Source organism: Diorhabda carinulata, chromosome 6 (genome assembly GCF_026250575.1).
Source record: "Diorhabda carinulata isolate Delta chromosome 6, icDioCari1.1, whole genome shotgun sequence".
Taxonomy (NCBI): Eukaryota; Metazoa; Arthropoda; class Insecta; order Coleoptera; family Chrysomelidae; genus Diorhabda; species Diorhabda carinulata.
This window is the reverse complement of record NC_079465.1, coordinates 23640925-23658917: the sequence shown is the minus strand read 5'-3', so window position 1 is coordinate 23658917 and position 17993 is coordinate 23640925. Positions and strand designations below refer to the sequence as shown.

At 32.0% G+C, this 17993-nt stretch overlaps 4 protein-coding genes and 1 non-coding gene across 6 annotated transcripts; 1 reads left to right on the top strand and 4 right to left on the bottom strand.

Moving 5' to 3' along the window:
• Positions 1–1669: 1669 nt before the first annotated feature.
• LOC130895883 (kinesin-like protein Klp10A) lies at positions 1670–5646 on the bottom strand. Its single transcript, XM_057803477.1, has 9 exons — positions 5516–5646; positions 5275–5424; positions 4874–4980; positions 4628–4822; positions 4023–4332; positions 3595–3827; positions 3313–3532; positions 3045–3259; positions 1670–2145 (listed from the first exon to the last, which is right to left on the bottom strand). Exons 1-9 carry the CDS (start codon positions 5607–5609, stop codon positions 1789–1791), a joined length of 1881 nt encoding a protein of 626 aa, XP_057659460.1. The 5' UTR covers positions 5610–5646; the 3' UTR covers positions 1670–1788.
• Positions 5131–10557, top strand: LOC130895888 (26S proteasome regulatory subunit 7). 2 transcript variants are annotated; one of them, XM_057803482.1, is made up of 8 exons: positions 5131–5373; positions 6631–6707; positions 6760–6797; positions 6856–7169; positions 7227–7395; positions 7449–7739; positions 7796–8037; positions 10271–10557. In XM_057803482.1, the coding sequence occupies exons 2-8, from the start codon at positions 6635–6637 to the stop codon at positions 10446–10448; spliced, it is 1305 nt and encodes a 434-aa protein (XP_057659465.1). In that variant the 5' UTR covers positions 5131–5373; positions 6631–6634; the 3' UTR covers positions 10449–10557. The 2 variants fall into 2 exon arrangements, with proteins under 2 accessions (XP_057659465.1, XP_057659464.1); XM_057803481.1 differs by lacking the exon at positions 5131–5373 and having other exon boundaries at positions 6518–6707.
• Positions 10544–12647, bottom strand: LOC130895892 (uncharacterized). The gene is made up of 3 exons (XM_057803489.1): positions 12008–12647; positions 11353–11432; positions 10544–11290 (listed from the first exon to the last, which is right to left on the bottom strand). Exons 1-3 carry the CDS (start codon positions 12243–12245, stop codon positions 10688–10690), a joined length of 921 nt encoding a protein of 306 aa, XP_057659472.1. The 5' UTR covers positions 12246–12647; the 3' UTR covers positions 10544–10687.
• On the bottom strand, positions 12523–12653 carry LOC130896070 (U11 spliceosomal RNA). The gene has a single exon (XR_009059519.1). It is a non-coding gene; the product is annotated as a U11 spliceosomal RNA (small nuclear RNA).
• A 444-nt stretch (positions 12654–13097) lies between these two features.
• On the bottom strand, positions 13098–17438 carry LOC130895890 (T-cell acute lymphocytic leukemia protein 1). The gene is made up of 2 exons (XM_057803485.1): positions 17149–17438; positions 13098–14203 (listed from the first exon to the last, which is right to left on the bottom strand). Exons 1-2 carry the CDS (start codon positions 17183–17185, stop codon positions 13275–13277), a joined length of 966 nt encoding a protein of 321 aa, XP_057659468.1. The 5' UTR covers positions 17186–17438; the 3' UTR covers positions 13098–13274.
• Positions 17439–17993: the final 555 nt, after the last annotated feature.

The window sequence follows — 17993 nt, the reverse complement described above, 5'->3', positions numbered from 1 at the left end:
AACTCTCACGATTTTCTTGTGAAATTATAAGTATTGTAGTATTATTTTATATAAATTAGTACTGATATGTAGTTTAGTTGCTAGTATTTATAGTTTAGTGTTTAAAGTAGATTAATAAATTGATTATAAATTACCTACTTGGCGAGTAGATATAATTTAGATAGCTTTCACTAATTAGTTTGCTAAATTATCACGATTTACTAAGAAAATTATGTTATTTTCTTAGTCTAATTCAATTTGATAATTTAAATTTTTTCGAATAAGGCATAATTACGAAATAAAACTAGGTAATTTAATGTCTTTTCAAAGTTTCACTTTCCCGCCAATTCGACGAGATCTGTCTAATAAGAAGACCAAGAAATTTTTTTTCCAAATTAAATTGATTTGTATAAAGTTTTCCAACAAAGTAGAGGTTTCATACGAATTTTAATGAAAATTAATTATTTTTTCATTTTCTAGAATATTTTTTCACTTTCTAGTAACGTTTATATTTTTTTCCGACGTGTTTCAATCGGTAGTTGAAGGATTGCAGTGGCAATTAAAAAAAAGAACGATTCTTAAAAAATCTTCTATATATTAAAAAGTTTAGTTAAAAAAACTTGAGAAAACATAATTTTAATGAGGGACTAATTGCAAACTAAAACCAATCACAAAATTGCTTTTTTATTGATGCAATACACTGGAAATCTCTTTAGCACAATTTATTTAATTAAATTTATTTTTGTTTCAGGTAATTAAATAAATAAGCAACAAGCGAAACTTTTCTCTTCCATTTTTTTTATATCTGCACTACCACTGCTGCCAACTGCATCAATGTCATCAGTTGATACTCGGATGTTTGTGAAGTACCAAGCAAAGCGTCGTTTCTCGTAATTTTCTTGTGAAATTATAAGTATTTTAGTGTTGTTTTATTTAAATTAGTGCTGTTATGTGTTATTAGTGTGAATGTGTTGTTATTGTTTATAGTTAAGTGCTTAAAATGGATTAATGAATTGCTTATAAATTACCTACTTGATGAGTAAATATAATTTAGATAATTTTCCTTCCACTATTTAGTTTCCTAAATATATCACGATTTATCAACAAAATAATGTTATTTTTTTTAGTCTAGTTGCAAATAAAAATTTATTCAAATATGAAATATTACGAATATTACTTACTATTTTATTCCCAATGTTTTCCTTTCCCGCCAATTCTATGAATTCTGTCTAGTTCCAAGAAATTGTCTGGTATTTGATCCAGTGGCGTAGGTTATTATAATAAATTATATTTTTATGGGAAATTTTTTGTGTACTAATTAATATTATGAATAATTTTGATTATTAGTTTTCTTTTTTTTGTTACAGATCACGCCAAGGGTAAGTAATTATGGAATTCTATAAGAATAGGAATTATTGTTGAAATATTTTCGATGTATAATCAAATTTCTTGTGTTCAAATGTTTACGAAAGTTATTCAATTTTTGAAATTTCATTAACCGAAATTGAATTTAGTATATTTTTAACAAAGTAGTAGTTTTCCTTTGAATTTTAAAAAGAATTAATAATTTTTTAGTTTCTAGTAACGTTTATATTTTTTTCGATATGATATATATTTCGCCCTATATAAAACGTGTTTTAAACGGTAGCTCAAGGGTCGTAGTGTTAATTTGAAAATAAAAAAGACAATATTTAAAAAATCTTATGTATATTACGAAGTATAAGAAAAAAACAAACTTTTAAAAAAATATAATAATTTTAATGAGGGACTAATTTCGAAAAAAGCCGAATCACAAAATTGCGTTTTCCTTTATTGATGTAACGCACTGGAAAATTCGTTAGCTTTAACTAAAGCCGCATTCAAATTGTCGATAGCTTCGTTAATTAGATTCTTCCATTGCCTCGCGTATTCGATTCCACTGTGTCGGTCGAAGGAGTTGTATAGATTACACGCCAAATCGTGAAAATCGACGCAACTTTGTATCGCTTGTCGTTGACTCTCCCTCAATTCCCATTCCAACGAAGATAAATGGAGGCGTTTCTCTTCCGCCCTCAACAATTCCTCTTCTATAGCTTCAGATTCGTCATCGTCGTCTTCGGCCGGTGGAATCGAAAGTATCAAACCGTCGTCCATCATTCCATTATCGGTAGCTATCAATTCTTTTACCTGCGAGCAAATAAATAATAAAGAGTGTTAATGATTGAGTTAATAATAACTGATTCGAATATAATGGTCAAATATTTTGAATTTTCAGTAAACAAATTTCTCATGCTATTAATTTAACTAAAAACTCATATAAATTGCCACGAAAGGCAGTTAGTATGGGCCTTCACGAAAATTTGGAAAAAAAAGATTTTTCAATATATTTCGTAGTTTTTCATTGAAATACGAGAAGAATAATCAATATTTAGATGGTTTTTATAAAAGCATACGTTATTAATAAAGTTAAAACTCGATATAAAAAAAATTTTAAATCGTTATGCCTCGCGCATCCACCAAAATTTTAAAAAAACCTTTTTGATGATTATATGAATGCTTATGCGATTAATTACGTTATCGCTCGATAAAAAAAGCTATAAACTTGAAAAAATTATTATCTTTTTGATAATAATTTTGAAAAAAATGGTTTCGAAATATTTTCCAATGAAATAAGTGACAAATCATCAATTTATATGAAACAGGACAATAATTGGGTGATTATATGATTGTTCACGTGATTAATTGAACTAATCTCAACACTCCCACCAAAATTTCAAAAAAAAATCCAAATTTTGTTCTATAGTCTTTAGTCATAATATGTAGAAATTCAACGATTCGTGTGGAATGAGACAATATTAGGGTGACTTTAATAATTGTCACGTGATTAAATGAAAAAATTACAGTTTTTCGCCGAAATAAATAAAAAAAATTAATAAATCCAAGTGAGGTACTTGAAATATGAATAAGTTGAGTGCTCAAAATTTTAAATTTTCCGAATATCTCTCAATTCCAATATGACAAAGGAACAAATCAATGCAATATCGACTTTTTTTGTGTAAAGCTAAAATAAATTTTGTCGAAATTACCCTATCCGCATATCTCAGCGTATTCAGAGTATGATCGACCGAATAGTTTCCCGGAGATATCAAAGCGATCATACAAGTCTTGGAGTTTTCCCCGATGAAAGAATCCCTTAAAACTTGCGTCAATTTACTGCCTCTGAAAGGGAGGTGAGCTCCTTTCCGACCCAACGCCCGGATACATTCTTTCAACGCCAATAGACTTCTATTGATATCGGCACCTTAAACGACAACGAAATTGAAAAGAATTCCAAATTTTTTTTCATATTTTTACCTTCAATCTGCGTCTGACGGTTCGATTTGTTGTGATCTGCCCCGCGTTCGTTACCGGCTAGATCGATTAGAGAAAATTTTCCGGCGACGTGCTTCGAATTGTTCCTTCTTAAAATAATTTGAAATACCGCGTGAGATCGCGACGAGTTGCTGTTGGCCGACGTCTGACCTGACGTCCTCGCCAAACTACCTCTCTGTATCAAATCCAGAACGTGATCCACCTAAAAAACGCAAAAAACGGATTTTAAAACGGATTTTTAATGATAATTTAATCAAATCTCACTTTGGAAACAACTTTTTCTGTTAAACCGACTATTTGAACTTGCTGTTTACCGTCTTCTAATACGCGCAATCTGCTTTTTTTCGTCAACAAATCAAACACCAATTTGCCGTAGATTTCGAAAAAACTCGCCGACACCGTAAAATTCATTTTCGCGTATTTCGGTTTGTTCAGATAATTGAAAACGTCTTGCGCCACCAAACCGTATATGCCGTTTTTGAAATTCTGCATTCTCCCTGAAATGGTAAACGTAAAATCTAAATTAATTTATATTACAACATCTAAATTAATTTTTATCCTAATTTATACGGTTTCCGCCCAACATGTTTCCTTTCAAAAATCTCCGAGAAGTTTTTCCAATTATTTTCTTCGGAACAATGCACTTTCTAACATTTCACACTGAGGCTGGCCACTTACTAGATCTGTCTTACCGTTAAATTCTCCGCCCATGGTGTGAGTTTTGCCGGATCCGGTTTGGCCGTACGCGAAACAAGTGGCGAAACCCCCTTCGAATATGGTTTTTATCAACGGCATCGCTGTGAATTTGTACACCATGCTGTTGGTACAAGTTTCGTTGAACACATAATCGAATCGGAAATGTTGATTTTCGACGTACTTAGTCAAATCTACTTTCTGTTTAGGTTCGTGAACTATCAGTTGATTTTTCGTCGGTACAGAAATTACGTCAACTTCTCTCCTCGCTATTTCCTTTTCGTTTAACGGTCTGGTTCTCACGCAAACCTAAAATCATAATAATAAATTTCTATATATAATATTTTTATTTATTTAAAAGTTTACGATACGCCACTGCGAATCATTAGTAGGCGTTGCGTACGCGAGAAATTTCAAGTTTTAGATCTTACGTACACTTGCAATAAGGTCGAAAAACTATTCTGTCATTATTATGAATAGATATAATTCCATAGGCGTCGCTAATAAAAATTTATTTCATACAAAAATATTTAATTTACGTTACTACGACTATTTGATTTCTAATATTAGAGATTTTTATTACAGTTTAATCATTTACGCTTACTGTTATTTGATTTTCGATTATAGGCTCGTTTTCGGTTAGAGGACGAAATTCGTGAGTTGCTCTATATTCCTGTATCATCTGATGTAATTCGAAAAACGGATTGTTTTGTCCCATATTGTGAATCTGATCTCTTTGAGCTCTTTCGTCAGCTTGTCTTTGTCTCCTTTCGTCTCGGTTTTTCGCTATTAGCTCTACCTTCAATAACAATTAATAATTAATCGATAATACTCTAATCGCGTCATTTACCTTTTTGGCAGCTTCGGATTTATAACATATCAAAGAATCTCTTTTCGCTTTGTGTCCTTTTCTCGTATTGGGAGATTTGGGCGGACTAGAATACGGAGACGTCGAATCTTGAACAAAAATTAGAAAAAAAAATAAACAGAAAATTTAAAAGGTGTCAGTTTTGAGAGAGTTAAGAAAAAAATATATAAATTGGTCGCGTTTAAATATTCGTTGGTTATTATAACCTAATTATATAAAAATTAGGTTATAAAAACAACAAATCGTATGACAGCTGTCGTAAAGCAGTCCCAAATTCGTTCCAACGTTAAATCGCTCGAGAAACAGAAATTACAAAAAATTTAGTCGCAGGAAGAGGAGAATAATCGTTATACGAAATAATTATCAAAATAAAATATTCTTACTTTGGACCCTCGGTGAAAAGTTGTGTATACCGGAAGAATTATCGGCTGTTACCCCTCTATCGACCGAACATCTTCTACTTGGCGAAGATTCACTTTTTGGTAATTTTTTACATTCTCTTTCTTCTATGAGGTATGGGAACATTTTTCCACCTGTCAAAAATTTGTCAAATTATATCGTTTTTTCGTACGTATATGCCAAAACGCTTCGCGTCAAAAATTAAAATAAACAACGTTTAAATACCTTTTCGATTTTGTGTCGTAGTAAAAAAGGTCGGAAAACGAAAAAACATGTCGGATAATATTGTGAATATACCGATGAAAAAACCGAGCACCATCTTAGCGTGATTTCAATTTCAATAATAAATAATGTTTGACCTCTATTTACCGAAAAGGAAATTTCTCTGTAGGCGGTAACCTTACAATTATAATATTTCTTATTTATACGCGTCGTAATTATTATAAAAATACAAACTATTACATAAAATTTTTCATCGTTTGTAGAATATTGTCGATGTTGGTGGTTTCCCATGGGATCTTAAAACGATTTCTAAAACACTTTACCGCATCTATAAAGACGTTTTCCACTTAAATTTCCATTAATTTACTATTTATTTCTCCTATTTAAATATATTACTAATTATTTTATACATAGAAATTATAATAAACAACAGTATTTTTGTCTTAGTTTTTTACGTATGTTACGCCACTGGAAACAATACGGAACAATTATTTACTAAACTAAACTATTACTCACCCCGACTATCATGAAGTAACAAATATTTTTTAAGAAACGACATATTTACATATAAAGTAAACTCAACATTAAATTTGACTCTAAATGAAAGAAAATTTCGGGTCTCTTAATTTCCTAGATATATTGACCAAACAACGAGCGGGTTTGTACGAAATAACACCTTTATTTAATAATGAAAAAGCATCGATGAGTCGAAGAATGTTACAATACAATCAATCTTTATTCGGGGTTGAATTTTGTGAATAAAGTTATGGGAAGAATAGAAAATTATTACAAAAGATAAATTTTGTATAGATTCGATCAAAATCGATTAAATATAAAAAAAAATCTATTACTAATAGATGAAGGCAAGCCGATAAATATTTGCTAATGAATTTTTCGATCTTAATTATACATCTTTTTAAATTTATCTGTATAAAAAACTATTTAATATTTTCACGTTCAATGGATAAAAGTTAACCGTTAAATAACAGCGCGTTCGCGAAAACATACCTAAAAGTTAATGTGACAATTGACGTTGATAGTTGGAACGAAAAATTGTGCTTGTAATCTTCCACCTAAACAGATTTAAATAGAACTTTGTCTTATTTAAAATAAAATAGTAAAATGCCGGATCATTTGGGTGATGATATGCGAAAAATTAAGGATGAAAAAGAAGAGCCAGAAAAAGAAATAAAAGGTAAATACACAATTATCAATATATCTATATTTTATTATAATATATTTTTTAGCTTTGGACGAAGGTGATATAGCACTTCTAAAAACTTATGTGAGTTCTCTTAACGTACATTGTATATTCCACGGTATTAATTAATGACTATATTTAGGGGCAAGGACAGTATACTAAAACTATAAAAACGTGCGAGGAAGATATCCAAACTATAATAAAAAGAGTCAACGAATTAACTGGGATAAAAGAATCCGATACAGGTCTAGCACCACCCGCTTTATGGGATTTAGCGGCCGATAAACAAACTTTACAAAACGAGCAACCTCTGCAAGTGGCGCGATGCACTAAAATCATTAACGCCGACACCGATGATCCCAAATACATTATAAACGTTAAACAATTCGCAAAATTCGTAGTCGATTTAGCGGATTCTGTAGCCCCAACCGATATAGAAGAAGGAATGCGAGTCGGGTGAGTAATTACAGGATTATCATAACTGAATGATGAAATCAAACGATTTGGTTGTAGCGTCGATCGAAACAAGTACCAAATTCACATTCCTCTACCCCCGAAAATCGATCCCACAGTAACTATGATGCAAGTAGAAGAAAAACCTGACGTCACTTACAGTGATGTGGGAGGTTGTAAAGAACAGATTGAAAAATTGAGAGAAGTCGTCGAAACGCCTTTATTACATGTAAATAATTTTTTTTCACGCAATTTATTCGATTATAATAACTTTTTTTTTAGCCGGAAAAGTTCGTTAAATTGGGTATCGAACCGCCCAAAGGAGTTCTTCTTTTCGGTCCCCCCGGTACCGGTAAAACCCTATGTGCTAGAGCTGTAGCCAATCGAACTGACGCCTGCTTCATTCGGGTCATCGGATCAGAATTGGTTCAAAAATACGTTGGAGAAGGTGCGAGGATGGTTAGGGAGCTTTTCGAAATGGCGAGATCCAAAAAGGCGTGTCTGATTTTCTTTGATGAAATCGACGCTATCGGCGGAGCTAGATTCGACGATGGTGCAGGGGGCGATAACGAGGTGAAATTATAAAATTCCTATTTTAACGTATATACACACTGACGTTTTGTTTTCAGGTTCAACGTACCATGTTGGAACTTATCAATCAATTGGACGGATTCGATCCTAGGGGTAATATCAAGGTGCTCATGGCGACGAATCGTCCAGATACTCTAGACCCTGCTCTTATGAGACCTGGACGTCTAGATCGTAAAGTAGAATTCGGACTTCCGGATTTAGAGGGCCGCAGTCACATTTTTAAAATTCATGCTAGGTCCATGTCCGTCGAAAGAGATATTCGTTTTGAGTTGTTGGCGAGGTAAGTTATTTAATTCGTTTATATACAGGTTGTCTCATCATTTCATTCTTGATTTATGGGGTTTGAAAGGTTCATATCATAAAAGGGCAAATTATTTGGAAAATTTTATTTTAATATTTCCTAAAGTGATTGATTTGCTTCAAACTAACTTCTAGAATGATTGATTTGATTAAATACAGGATGCCTCGATGGTTTGCTCCTATTTTATGGGACTCGAAAAATTCATATCCATATGGTTAGGATAGATAATAGCTGAAAAATTATTGATAACATTAAATAGTTAAACTGGCTCAAGAATTGTTTGTTAACATATCTGAAATTTATGGAATTTCATTGAAAAAGCATATAAAATAATTATTTTGAGTAATTATTGTGTCTTGCTGTTTTGTTCTTAGTTTATGGAGGTCCATATCGAAAAGGTAAAGATAACAGACAAATTGACTAAAAAATTATGGTAATGTTCGTCAAAAGTCACGGAAAATACTTGTAGTATGATTAGTTCGATTATATACAGGATGTCTTGTCATTTCACTTTTGGTTTATGGGATTCCAAAGGTTCATATCAATGAGAAGTAATGAAAGTGATACAATTGCATTATTAAATGATTTTTTCGATTATATACGGAATGTCTTATTGTTTATGGGGTTTGAGCGATCCATATAGATAAGTTAAAACTAAACAGACAAACTGTTTGTTAATATTTCCAAAATCCATGGAATACCATTAAAAATACGTTGGAAATGTTTATTTGAATTTTATACAGGTTGTCTTGCTGTATATAGAGTTTTAAAAGATCCCTATTGATATGGAGAACTAAACAGACACGTTAGGCGAAGAATTGTGTTGCAATATTTCTGAAAGTAAATGAATTTCATGTGAAACATCGGATTATTTTGATTTTATATAGGATGTCTCATTACTTTCTTCATGGTTTATGAGGTTTGGAAGTTCCATATTGTTCTGGTCTCATTTTATAGGGTTTAAAACAGTAGTTCAGGTCAACCCATAGCTTGTACGGGACAAAACAGAATTTATAAAAATTCCTGTCGTTAGTTCCATTATTGACATTTAGGAAACATGTCGGAAATGTTATAGGATTTTCAATAAAACTAGTAATAATTCAAAATTATATTTGTATATGAATAGAACAGACGGTAAAAACGTGGAATTCAATTAAACTTACCTCTAAAATATATATTTTTATTATATAAAGGGTGTCCAATATTTTCATGTCAGATTATAGTGTTTTTTAATAGGAAATGAAGACTCGTGTCAATATGTTTATAAAAGTTATTCAATTAGACTATTATAATTGTATAAAGGATGATACCTTATGGTTTTGGTCTTGGTTTATGGAGGATTTTAAGGAACCTTTTGATACCATGAGTTAAATTGATAATTATACCAAAAATTGCTTGATTATATTCTCAAAAGCATTGAAAGATCAATATAAATACCTATTTAATGAGTATTGTGAGCTTAAACAGGATGTCCCATGGTTTTGGGCTTGTTTTAAGGGGATTTATAAGGTTGTCTTCTATACCATGAGTAAAATGAACAATTTGCTTAATTATATTTTTAAAAGTATTAAAATATGAATAGAAATACCCATTAAATGATTATTGTTCGTTTAAACACAATATCATGCTTTTGGTCTTGGTTTACGGGGGATTTTGAGGTACCATTCGATACCTTGACTAAAATAAATAAATTTGGCCGAAAATCGCTCAATTATCTTGTTGAGTGTATTAAAATATTGATAGAAATACCTGTTTAATGAGTATTGTGGGTTTAAATAGGATCTCCCATAGTTTTGGTTATGGTTTATGGTGATTTTAAAATACCTTTCGATACCTTGACTAAAATATGAATGGAAATACCCATTGAATGATTAATGTTGATTTAAATAGGATGTCCCAAGGTTTTGGTCTTGTTTTATGGGGAATTATAAAGTTGTCTCCTATACCACGAGTAAAATAAACAATTTGCTTAATTATATTCTTAAAATATGAATAAAAATATTATATATATATATATATATATATATATATATATATATATATATATATATATATATATATATATATATATATATATATATATATATAGGAAGTCCCAGCATTTTTCTTTTGGTTTATGTGTTTTAAAAGATTTTTATGCGATAAATGGGCAAACTTGTTTGTTATTTGGATGAATAAATTTCTGATGTTTCAAAACTCGTTATTGTTGCAGGTTATGTCCGAATTCGACGGGTGCAGAAATAAGGAGTGTCTGCACCGAAGCCGGTATGTTCGCCATAAGGGCAAGGAGGAAAGTCGCAACGGAAAAAGACTTTTTAGAAGCCGTCAACAAAGTCATCAAATCGTACGCCAAATTTTCAGCTACACCCAGATACATGACGTACAATTAATTTATCGTCTTACAAAAAAAAACCGATTTCGTTTTTGTATTTTTTTTTTCATCTACCAATAAAATTTAAAAAAAATTAGGTTAATAAAATATTCGTTTCAATTAAGCAACTTTATTGTATCCTTATTTCGGTATTCGTCTTGTGTCGATCGAAAAATTGTTTGTCTCCAAGTAGTTACGAGGCGCGTCGGATAATTTCCTTTCCTTTCCGCGAAAAAAAAAATGAAAACATCGACGCGGTTATCTGAGGTTTTCCATTTTGATAGTCATGTGATGATTCGCGATGGGTTGGGCGTCGTTGTTGGTAGTTTCTTCGATGAAATTGGAATAGGAGGCGTTGGAAGGTACCGGAGATATACATGGCGTCGGAACGAATTGCGAATAGTGTCTATTTATATCCGAAAGCATCGCATTACGACCTAATCTCCTTTGGACGATGTAATGCAATATCTCCGATTGGCATTCGAGGGCTGCGTTTAGGGGTAGTTGTCTCAAATGTACCGCCACCATTTTACCGAAAACGTCGAATTCGTCTTCGGGTAATGGCGGAATTTCGATTTTTTGGTTCAGTTCTTGTAGGATGCTATCGAACGATTTCGGCGTCGGATTTTCCTTCGATTTTTTCGACGTCGATTTATTGATTGAATATTTTTTATTTTGTATATTCTTTTGAATGATCGCCGGTGATAGAATGAAAGAATTCTCTTCGTCCGAGGGGTTGTCCATCGGCGCTTCGTCGACGTCCTCCAAACAGACTTCCTGTTCTTGATTATCCATAATCATTTCTTCGTTATCTAACGTCATTTCTACGCTGCCGTTTTCTATTTGCGTTTCCTGCATTTCCTACAATATAAATTCGATTCGAAAAATGATACGGCGTGAGTCGTAATTCATTTACTACTTACCGTTTTTGTTGGTTCGTGAAGTTTGCTTTTACCCCATAGGAATCTGAATTTTTCGAACGCGAACCAAGTACTTCGATAACCTACAGAAAAAAAAACACTTTGTATTGAAATTATAATTTTTTGGAAATATTTTCGTATCTAATCACAATGTTACGAAAACACGTTAATTTAGCGTTTTCGAAATCGTACAATAATCCATTTATCGATACCCTTGATTAAATTGATTAACTTCCAAGTTTTTAGATAACCCAATCAAAATTAAAGTAAACCTTACAACAAAATAGTTTAATTTCACCCCCAACAATTATTTTTACCTTTTTTTTAATACTGTATATTATTCCCCTCTTTAAATAAGCCCTAAAAAAGACCCCCCCAAAATAGAAACTTTCATAAATTCACTTTATAACCGGAAATAAATCGATCCAATTATCGATAAAACCGGAAGTACTAATTTACAGGGAAGTATTGATAAAAATATGTTCCGAAAGCCTCTTCTTGATAAAATTCTTATTTGCACTTATCTCCCCTACACGCATGCACAATGACACGAAAAAATTAACTTGTATTTTTAATAACCCTGTATATAACATATCTAATTATAAAACAACCTATTAATCTTAAATTTATAAAATATATCGATAAATATTTATTTTACCTCGTCCTGCTAAAATATTTTTCCTCATCTTTGATCTTTCCCTTCGCATGGTAGCTAAAAGCGAAGCCAATTTTCTTTTGCACTTATCCACCGATTTATTATTTATAGCAGCAATTTCGTCCCACGCTTTATTTCTTAATTTCTTGTTGTAGTGACTTCTGTGTTTCGGATCCCACAAAATACAATGTTGCTCGTAACTTTCGATAAATTTGAGAATTTCGTTTTCGTCCCAATCCATATTAATACACAATCACTTTGTCACTGTATATAAACAAAATAATGATCAACGCGAGCCTACAAACATGGCGATTTTCGTAGACACACCTTCACGTCAAACGTTCATCTTTGCTCGGTTCGATTCGTTGCTCGTTTCGTGTTCGGATATTCGTCGCAACGCCATTGGTTCGATAAGTTACGCAGTGCTGACAATTTTCACAATAATTCTATGGTTCCCAAAGAAACACACTATTCATTTGCGTCATTTTTACTAATATTTTGTTTAATATCAATAAAAAGGGGGCGTCTCTGAGACATTGCCAAGAGACAGCCCCACGGTAACAAAAATTACGTGCTGGGTATGTCTTGATTGCCATACCCTACGAACCCGTATGAATTCGTATGCTATCTAGTAACAAGCACCCTTTTTAATAATAATATAATAAACCGTGCCATTACATATATACATTTAAAGTAGTAGTAAAACGCCGTAGCTATTCCCATCTGTACGTCAAGTACTAAACATTACGATATACATTGAAGTATAATTACAGAACACTTTAATTTAAAACAGTTGTATAGTATTTGAAGTTATGTAACTTATCTTACATACTTCAGTATAACTGGTTGCCTACTTTCAAGAGTTTATAAAATACATAATATGTCAAAATTATCGATTGTCATTTAATTAAAAGAACCGAGAATAAATAAATATTTACAGAGTGAGTTTTTACTACGGATTAATAATTTGACAATTAGATTAGTGGTTATAAATTGTTTATCTTTATATACGGGGGTAAATTCAAGTGATCACCTCTGATTATATAAATATAACTAGCTTTTGATCGATAGGGTTCAAGTAAAACGCAATTAATAAAAATAATAATTTTTAATTGAAATAAATATTATCGAAAATTTATATACAGCGTAACTTATAAGTACAAATATATAATTTGGCAGCTTCCGTGAACAATATAATATCTGGAATTGAGTTGAGAATGTAGGAACTCGAAATATATATATAGTAAAACAAATTGATATACAGGACGTCTCAATCGTTGTCATCTTTCTTTTTTCTAAGTTTGCCTTCTCTCTGTATAGTTCTAGTGACTAATTCGACGCACTCGGACGTGGAAGGTTTAGTATCGGTTTCGTCGCTCAAAATGGAAGACAGAGTCATTATATAGGAACAAGCTATCCTCAAAACGGACAACTTGGATAATTTTTGATTATGCGAATAAGAGGGTATAGATTTTCGTAAGGTTTCGAAAGCGGCGCTGATCGTATGCACCCTGGTTCTTTCTCTCGCGTTAGCTTCTATCCTCCTTTCTCTCGTCATATTCTTATAGTTTCTCTGTTCTTTACGAGGTATTTCCGAAGATTTCTTACTGGTACTCGGCGCGGAATTTTGTAGAGGCGGAAATATCTCCGACGATTTAAGAATTAGTCTTTCGGTTTCGGCATTCGAGATACTTTGTATTTGGGGATGAATTGGTACGCGGATTTCTTCGTTTTTAGGCACTTGTTCTTTCTTTTTAATCAAAGGAACCGGTTCGGACGCACTATAAAATTTAATAGGCGACGGCGGTCGAAAATATGGCGCGAAATTACTAATTTCGGATTTTTCCTCTAAACTAGGTTGGCACTCCGTTTTTGGTAACTGAAAATCGACGGGTTCTTCCGCTTCTTTTTTTATTTGAACATTGTCCGTTTGCTTCGGCGTCGGACTCCACGGTCGAAAAGGGTGATTTCCGTTTATTTCCGCTTTCATTTTCAAACACATCCTCTTCTTTAACGGACCGCTGAATGTCTCCGTCGGAGCCGCTTCGATTCTTCTTCTTTTATTCGATAACGATATTACGGATACTTTAACTTCTACGCTATCTTCAGAGCTGTCCGTAGGAGAATGTATCTCGTTTTCCAGATAATCTTCGCTCGAACAGAATCCCATATCTTCCGAAGGTACAGCCATTTTGAGATCTGCAACAAATATTCCATTATTCAAAATATGAACAAAAGTATTCGAAACATATAAAAAAAAACTACATTAAAAGTTTGCTGTTTTTACGAGGTACTATTGAAAAGTATAGTGAATTATTTTTTGACAGATATCTGTCGAAAATTTGCAAATCGAGCAAAATGAAACGTTGCCAGCGTGTATTATTTATATTGAGTAAACACTGGCAACGATGCAGGTGATTTTGTGCTTGAACGTTATCGAAAAAACAGTTTCATAGGCGGGTGGGTTAACGGGGACTTGTAATATGTGTACAACTCGCCGTTCAGTAGTAAAAATGAAACAAAATTTGTGTTTCGATAATCAAAAACTAAAATGTGGGCTTGACAGATAATTCAAGCAATGAATTCTAATCTTTTTTTTTTTTTTTGGAAAATTGTTAATTCGTAGTTAGAGGGGATTCACCGTTGGCTATTCACGTTGTACGTATTTTTGATCACGCCTCGTATTGTAAAAATGGACGTGAGGTATATTTGACGCAAGTTGTTAACAATTGTCAATATACAGTATGTTTTATTATGAATGTTTAATTATTCCTTTCCCAAGAATTTGACGAATGTTTATACGATCTGATTTAAATTAAATAAGATCTAATAAAAGATGTTTGTTTCATGGAATATCTTGAATGAAATCTATTTTAAAATCTAGTTGGGAGTGTAAATATACATTGCAGCGTAAAAAAAACAAGATAGGGCGTCAGATTATGTTAAAAATAACTTAATTTCGAAAGGATTGCTTAAAAATTCCGAAAATAATTTCATAAAAATGTTTTTGTGTTTTAATTATCGACGATTCAATTAATAATTATAAAAAATATTAATAAACGAAGATTTATTAATCAAATATCGTAGTTAAAATCGATCCAGATGTTTTGTTTACGACAGGAAACGGGTTTAAAAATGAAAAATTTGCCATTGTGAATCATTTCAGATGTTTACACATTTTTTTCGTTCGTTTTCTTTCTATCCATTCAAATCCCACGCCCGCTCGTAAACCCGAAAATAATTTTCAAACCAAAACTTTTCGCAACTATTTTTAGTGTTCGGAATTCTAAAAACGAAAAAAATCACGTGAAAATCCACGGGTATTTTTCGATAAATAGAACAGGAAAAATAAACATTCGTCGGTTATAAATGGATTCGACCATCAAAATAAAGTAGGTATTGTGAAAAATATTGAATCATTTCTATTGGAATTTCGACGTTACGCAAAAAATTCATTGGTACCCTCATTACATTAGAAAAAATTGTTTTATCACAAATTTTTTGAATAATTCTCACTTTAAAGTGCCAAAAACTCGGTTCGTATTGAAGGAATATTATTCGGGAATTTAAAATGTGAAATTTTTCGATCCTTTTTGAACGAGAATATGACTGGAAACTGTGTTCATAAGAAAGTAGTTCGTAATGACAAAAGGCCGATTTCTATTTTATTACTTTGAGTTATAACACATGTTTTTAGAGAAATAATAAACAGATTGAATGAATAACATCTGGGGTAACCGAAAAACGTGATATATTTCCGAGGAATGACGAAAAAAGTTTATTTATTACCAAGAATCGTAAAAACTAACGTTTGGTAGGTCTAGGATCTTGATAAATTCAGGGATTTTCTCTATAAGATTTTTAAATTGCCCAAATATCTTTACAGTAATAAAAAATTTCAAATTTTCTATTTTCAACACACTTTAACTTAATTTGTTTAGCTGTTTACAAGTTTAAACTCGCATTCAATAAAAAAACATCAAATATTTAATAATATTAAGTGTTTTATTAAGCATTCTTATTCTATAATAATATTTTTCATTAATTTTCAATTTTCATAACGATTATTTGTTAAATTATTCATTTACATGCGTCTAAACCAAACCGAGGTTTCGAATGTAAAATAGCTTCGATAACCCAATGGACCTGAACGCGGCTTACAATCCCATAGTTGGTAAAATAAAGAACGTTAATAAAATGAAATAAAAAATTAATTTTTTCCCAAAAAAAACTAGTTAATTTCAATACTGAAACTTCTTCTTCGATTGCAGTTTGTAAGTCTGAACGCGATCCTTGAGAAGGCCCTACAGGTTACAATAACTCATAATTACACTATCTGAAGCGCGTTTCGATAATCAGGTTATCATTTTCAGAGACTAAACAGTTTCTGAAGACGATAACTTGGTTATCGAAACGCGTATGTAATTGTGAGTGTTGGTCTGCCTATCAACACGAAATACTGGATGTTTGGGAGTGTTGTACATTTCCAGATAACTTTAGCTCGTCACGGATTCTCAAAAAATACAAACCCACGAGATTTTTTGAGAACGTTCGCTTAATTTATACCGACCCCTGTATATTTAACACACTTTCTGTTATTTTATGTTCAACGATATCGATTTACTTTAAAAGTTAGCTAGAAAATTGTATCTATTATAAAATATATTTATTAATCTACTGGCCGGGAAATAATAACAAAGGGGCACCTGTTGCCCCCAGTAAATCTTTCAACAATGAAAAGGACTCACTTGTCAAGCCCCAATAAAATTATTACCTGGATTGAATGATGTTTTAAACTCCCTTAATCGGATTTATAAGAGATTTAGTTTATTTGCCTGACGATATTTTATGATATTTTGTACATTCAAGTATGTATTTCTAGATGTTTAATATTTAAAAAAACTATCTTTAAGGCGGGTGATTTAACCATAAATATCGTTCACAATATCAATTTAATTTTTAAAACAAAAAGTTCTGTATAAAAGTCAAATGTTTGTTCATCAATTACCGTATCGTGTAATAGGCCCATAAGGATTTACAATTACAATTGATAATTGGAAAGTGTGATATACCCTTTACGTATATGAATTTAAGAGTTATAATTGAAACAATTTGTCATTACAAAAAATTGATAATATACTAACCGTTGACGCAAAATTTAAAACAATCACCATTCGTCATAATCCCATTAAACAATAATTCAATTATGTATCACAGTACACTAAAATTTTATGGCACAATTTTACTTCTTCTTTTTTATTATTATTTCGACGCGTATATATTTATATTTTTTTGAACTCTTTTTTTTTATTGTGTTAGTATCCTCAACCTTCTCGCGTTGGTTCAACTGAACAACTGACGGACGTACTTTCCGTTCTGGCCGCTATACTGAATGTTTTCAGTTGTGCGGCCCCGAAAAGGAGGAAGGGGGGTGTGGGCGCACTCTTTGGCGCCAGCTGTCTGGCCAAGCTGACTTGTTAAGTGTGAGAAGTAACAGGGCAGAGGGCCCGTTGCTTCGGAATTTACAGATACGGACCACAATACATTTCAAAATCGAAAATACACACTAATACAAGTGTTAAATGGAAAACAAACTTAAATATGATTTATATCAATCTAGTTTCGTTTTCCACGAAAATATTTCCGTTTTTCAAATCCGATGATGTTTACGATCATTATTTTTCTCTTAGAAATATCGATCGTAAACATCTGAAAATAAAAATATGTATGTAGAGAGCAGGTTTACCATAACAAGTGCTGCAAAAAAACAATATCACTTAATTGACAGATGTCGTAGTCTAACCTCACTTTATATTTAGATTTACGAATAAATTATTGTTATTTATGGTAATCGAATTTGTTTATGTTATTTTATGGATACGGTTCTGTTCGGAATTCGTTGGGCTACGCGATGTTAGTTAGCGATGCAGGTGGACCGCTTTTTCATCAAAAACTTTTTTCGGTAGAAGGTTACAACAACACAGGTACC

What these genes read in the sequence shown, in the direction of transcription:
- LOC130895883 (XM_057803477.1), bottom strand. Translation starts at nt 5,609, where the DNA reads ATGGTGCTCGGTTTTTTCATCGGTATATTCACAATATTATCCGACATG. An exon ending in CATGGGCGGAGAATTTAACG is followed by an intron (nt 3,828 to 4,022) that starts GTAAGACAGATC and finishes TTACCATTTCAG; the next exon opens with GGAGAATGCAGAATTTCAAA. An exon ending in CGCTGAGATATGCGGATAGG is followed by an intron (nt 2,146 to 3,044) that starts GTAATTTCGACA and finishes ATTTGCTCGCAG; the next exon opens with GTAAAAGAATTGATAGCTAC.
- LOC130895888 (XM_057803482.1), top strand. Translation starts at nt 6,635, where the DNA reads ATGCCGGATCATTTGGGTGATGATATGCGAAAAATTAAGGATGAAAAA. An exon ending in TAGCACTTCTAAAAACTTAT is followed by an intron (nt 6,798 to 6,855) that starts GTGAGTTCTCTT and finishes GACTATATTTAG; the next exon opens with GGGCAAGGACAGTATACTAA. An exon ending in GTGCAGGGGGCGATAACGAG is followed by an intron (nt 7,740 to 7,795) that starts GTGAAATTATAA and finishes TTTTGTTTTCAG; the next exon opens with GTTCAACGTACCATGTTGGA.
- LOC130895892 (XM_057803489.1), bottom strand. Translation starts at nt 12,245, where the DNA reads ATGGATTGGGACGAAAACGAAATTCTCAAATTTATCGAAAGTTACGAG. An exon ending in AAATATTTTAGCAGGACGAG is followed by an intron (nt 11,433 to 12,007) that starts GTAAAATAAATA and finishes TTTTTTCTGTAG; the next exon opens with GTTATCGAAGTACTTGGTTC. An exon ending in TTCACGAACCAACAAAAACG is followed by an intron (nt 11,291 to 11,352) that starts GTAAGTAGTAAA and finishes TTTATATTGTAG; the next exon opens with GAAATGCAGGAAACGCAAAT.
- LOC130895890 (XM_057803485.1), bottom strand. Translation starts at nt 17,185, where the DNA reads ATGACGAATGGTGATTGTTTTAAATTTTGCGTCAACG. An exon ending in TTTTAAATTTTGCGTCAACG is followed by an intron (nt 14,204 to 17,148) that starts GTTAGTATATTA and finishes TATTTGTTGCAG; the next exon opens with ATCTCAAAATGGCTGTACCT.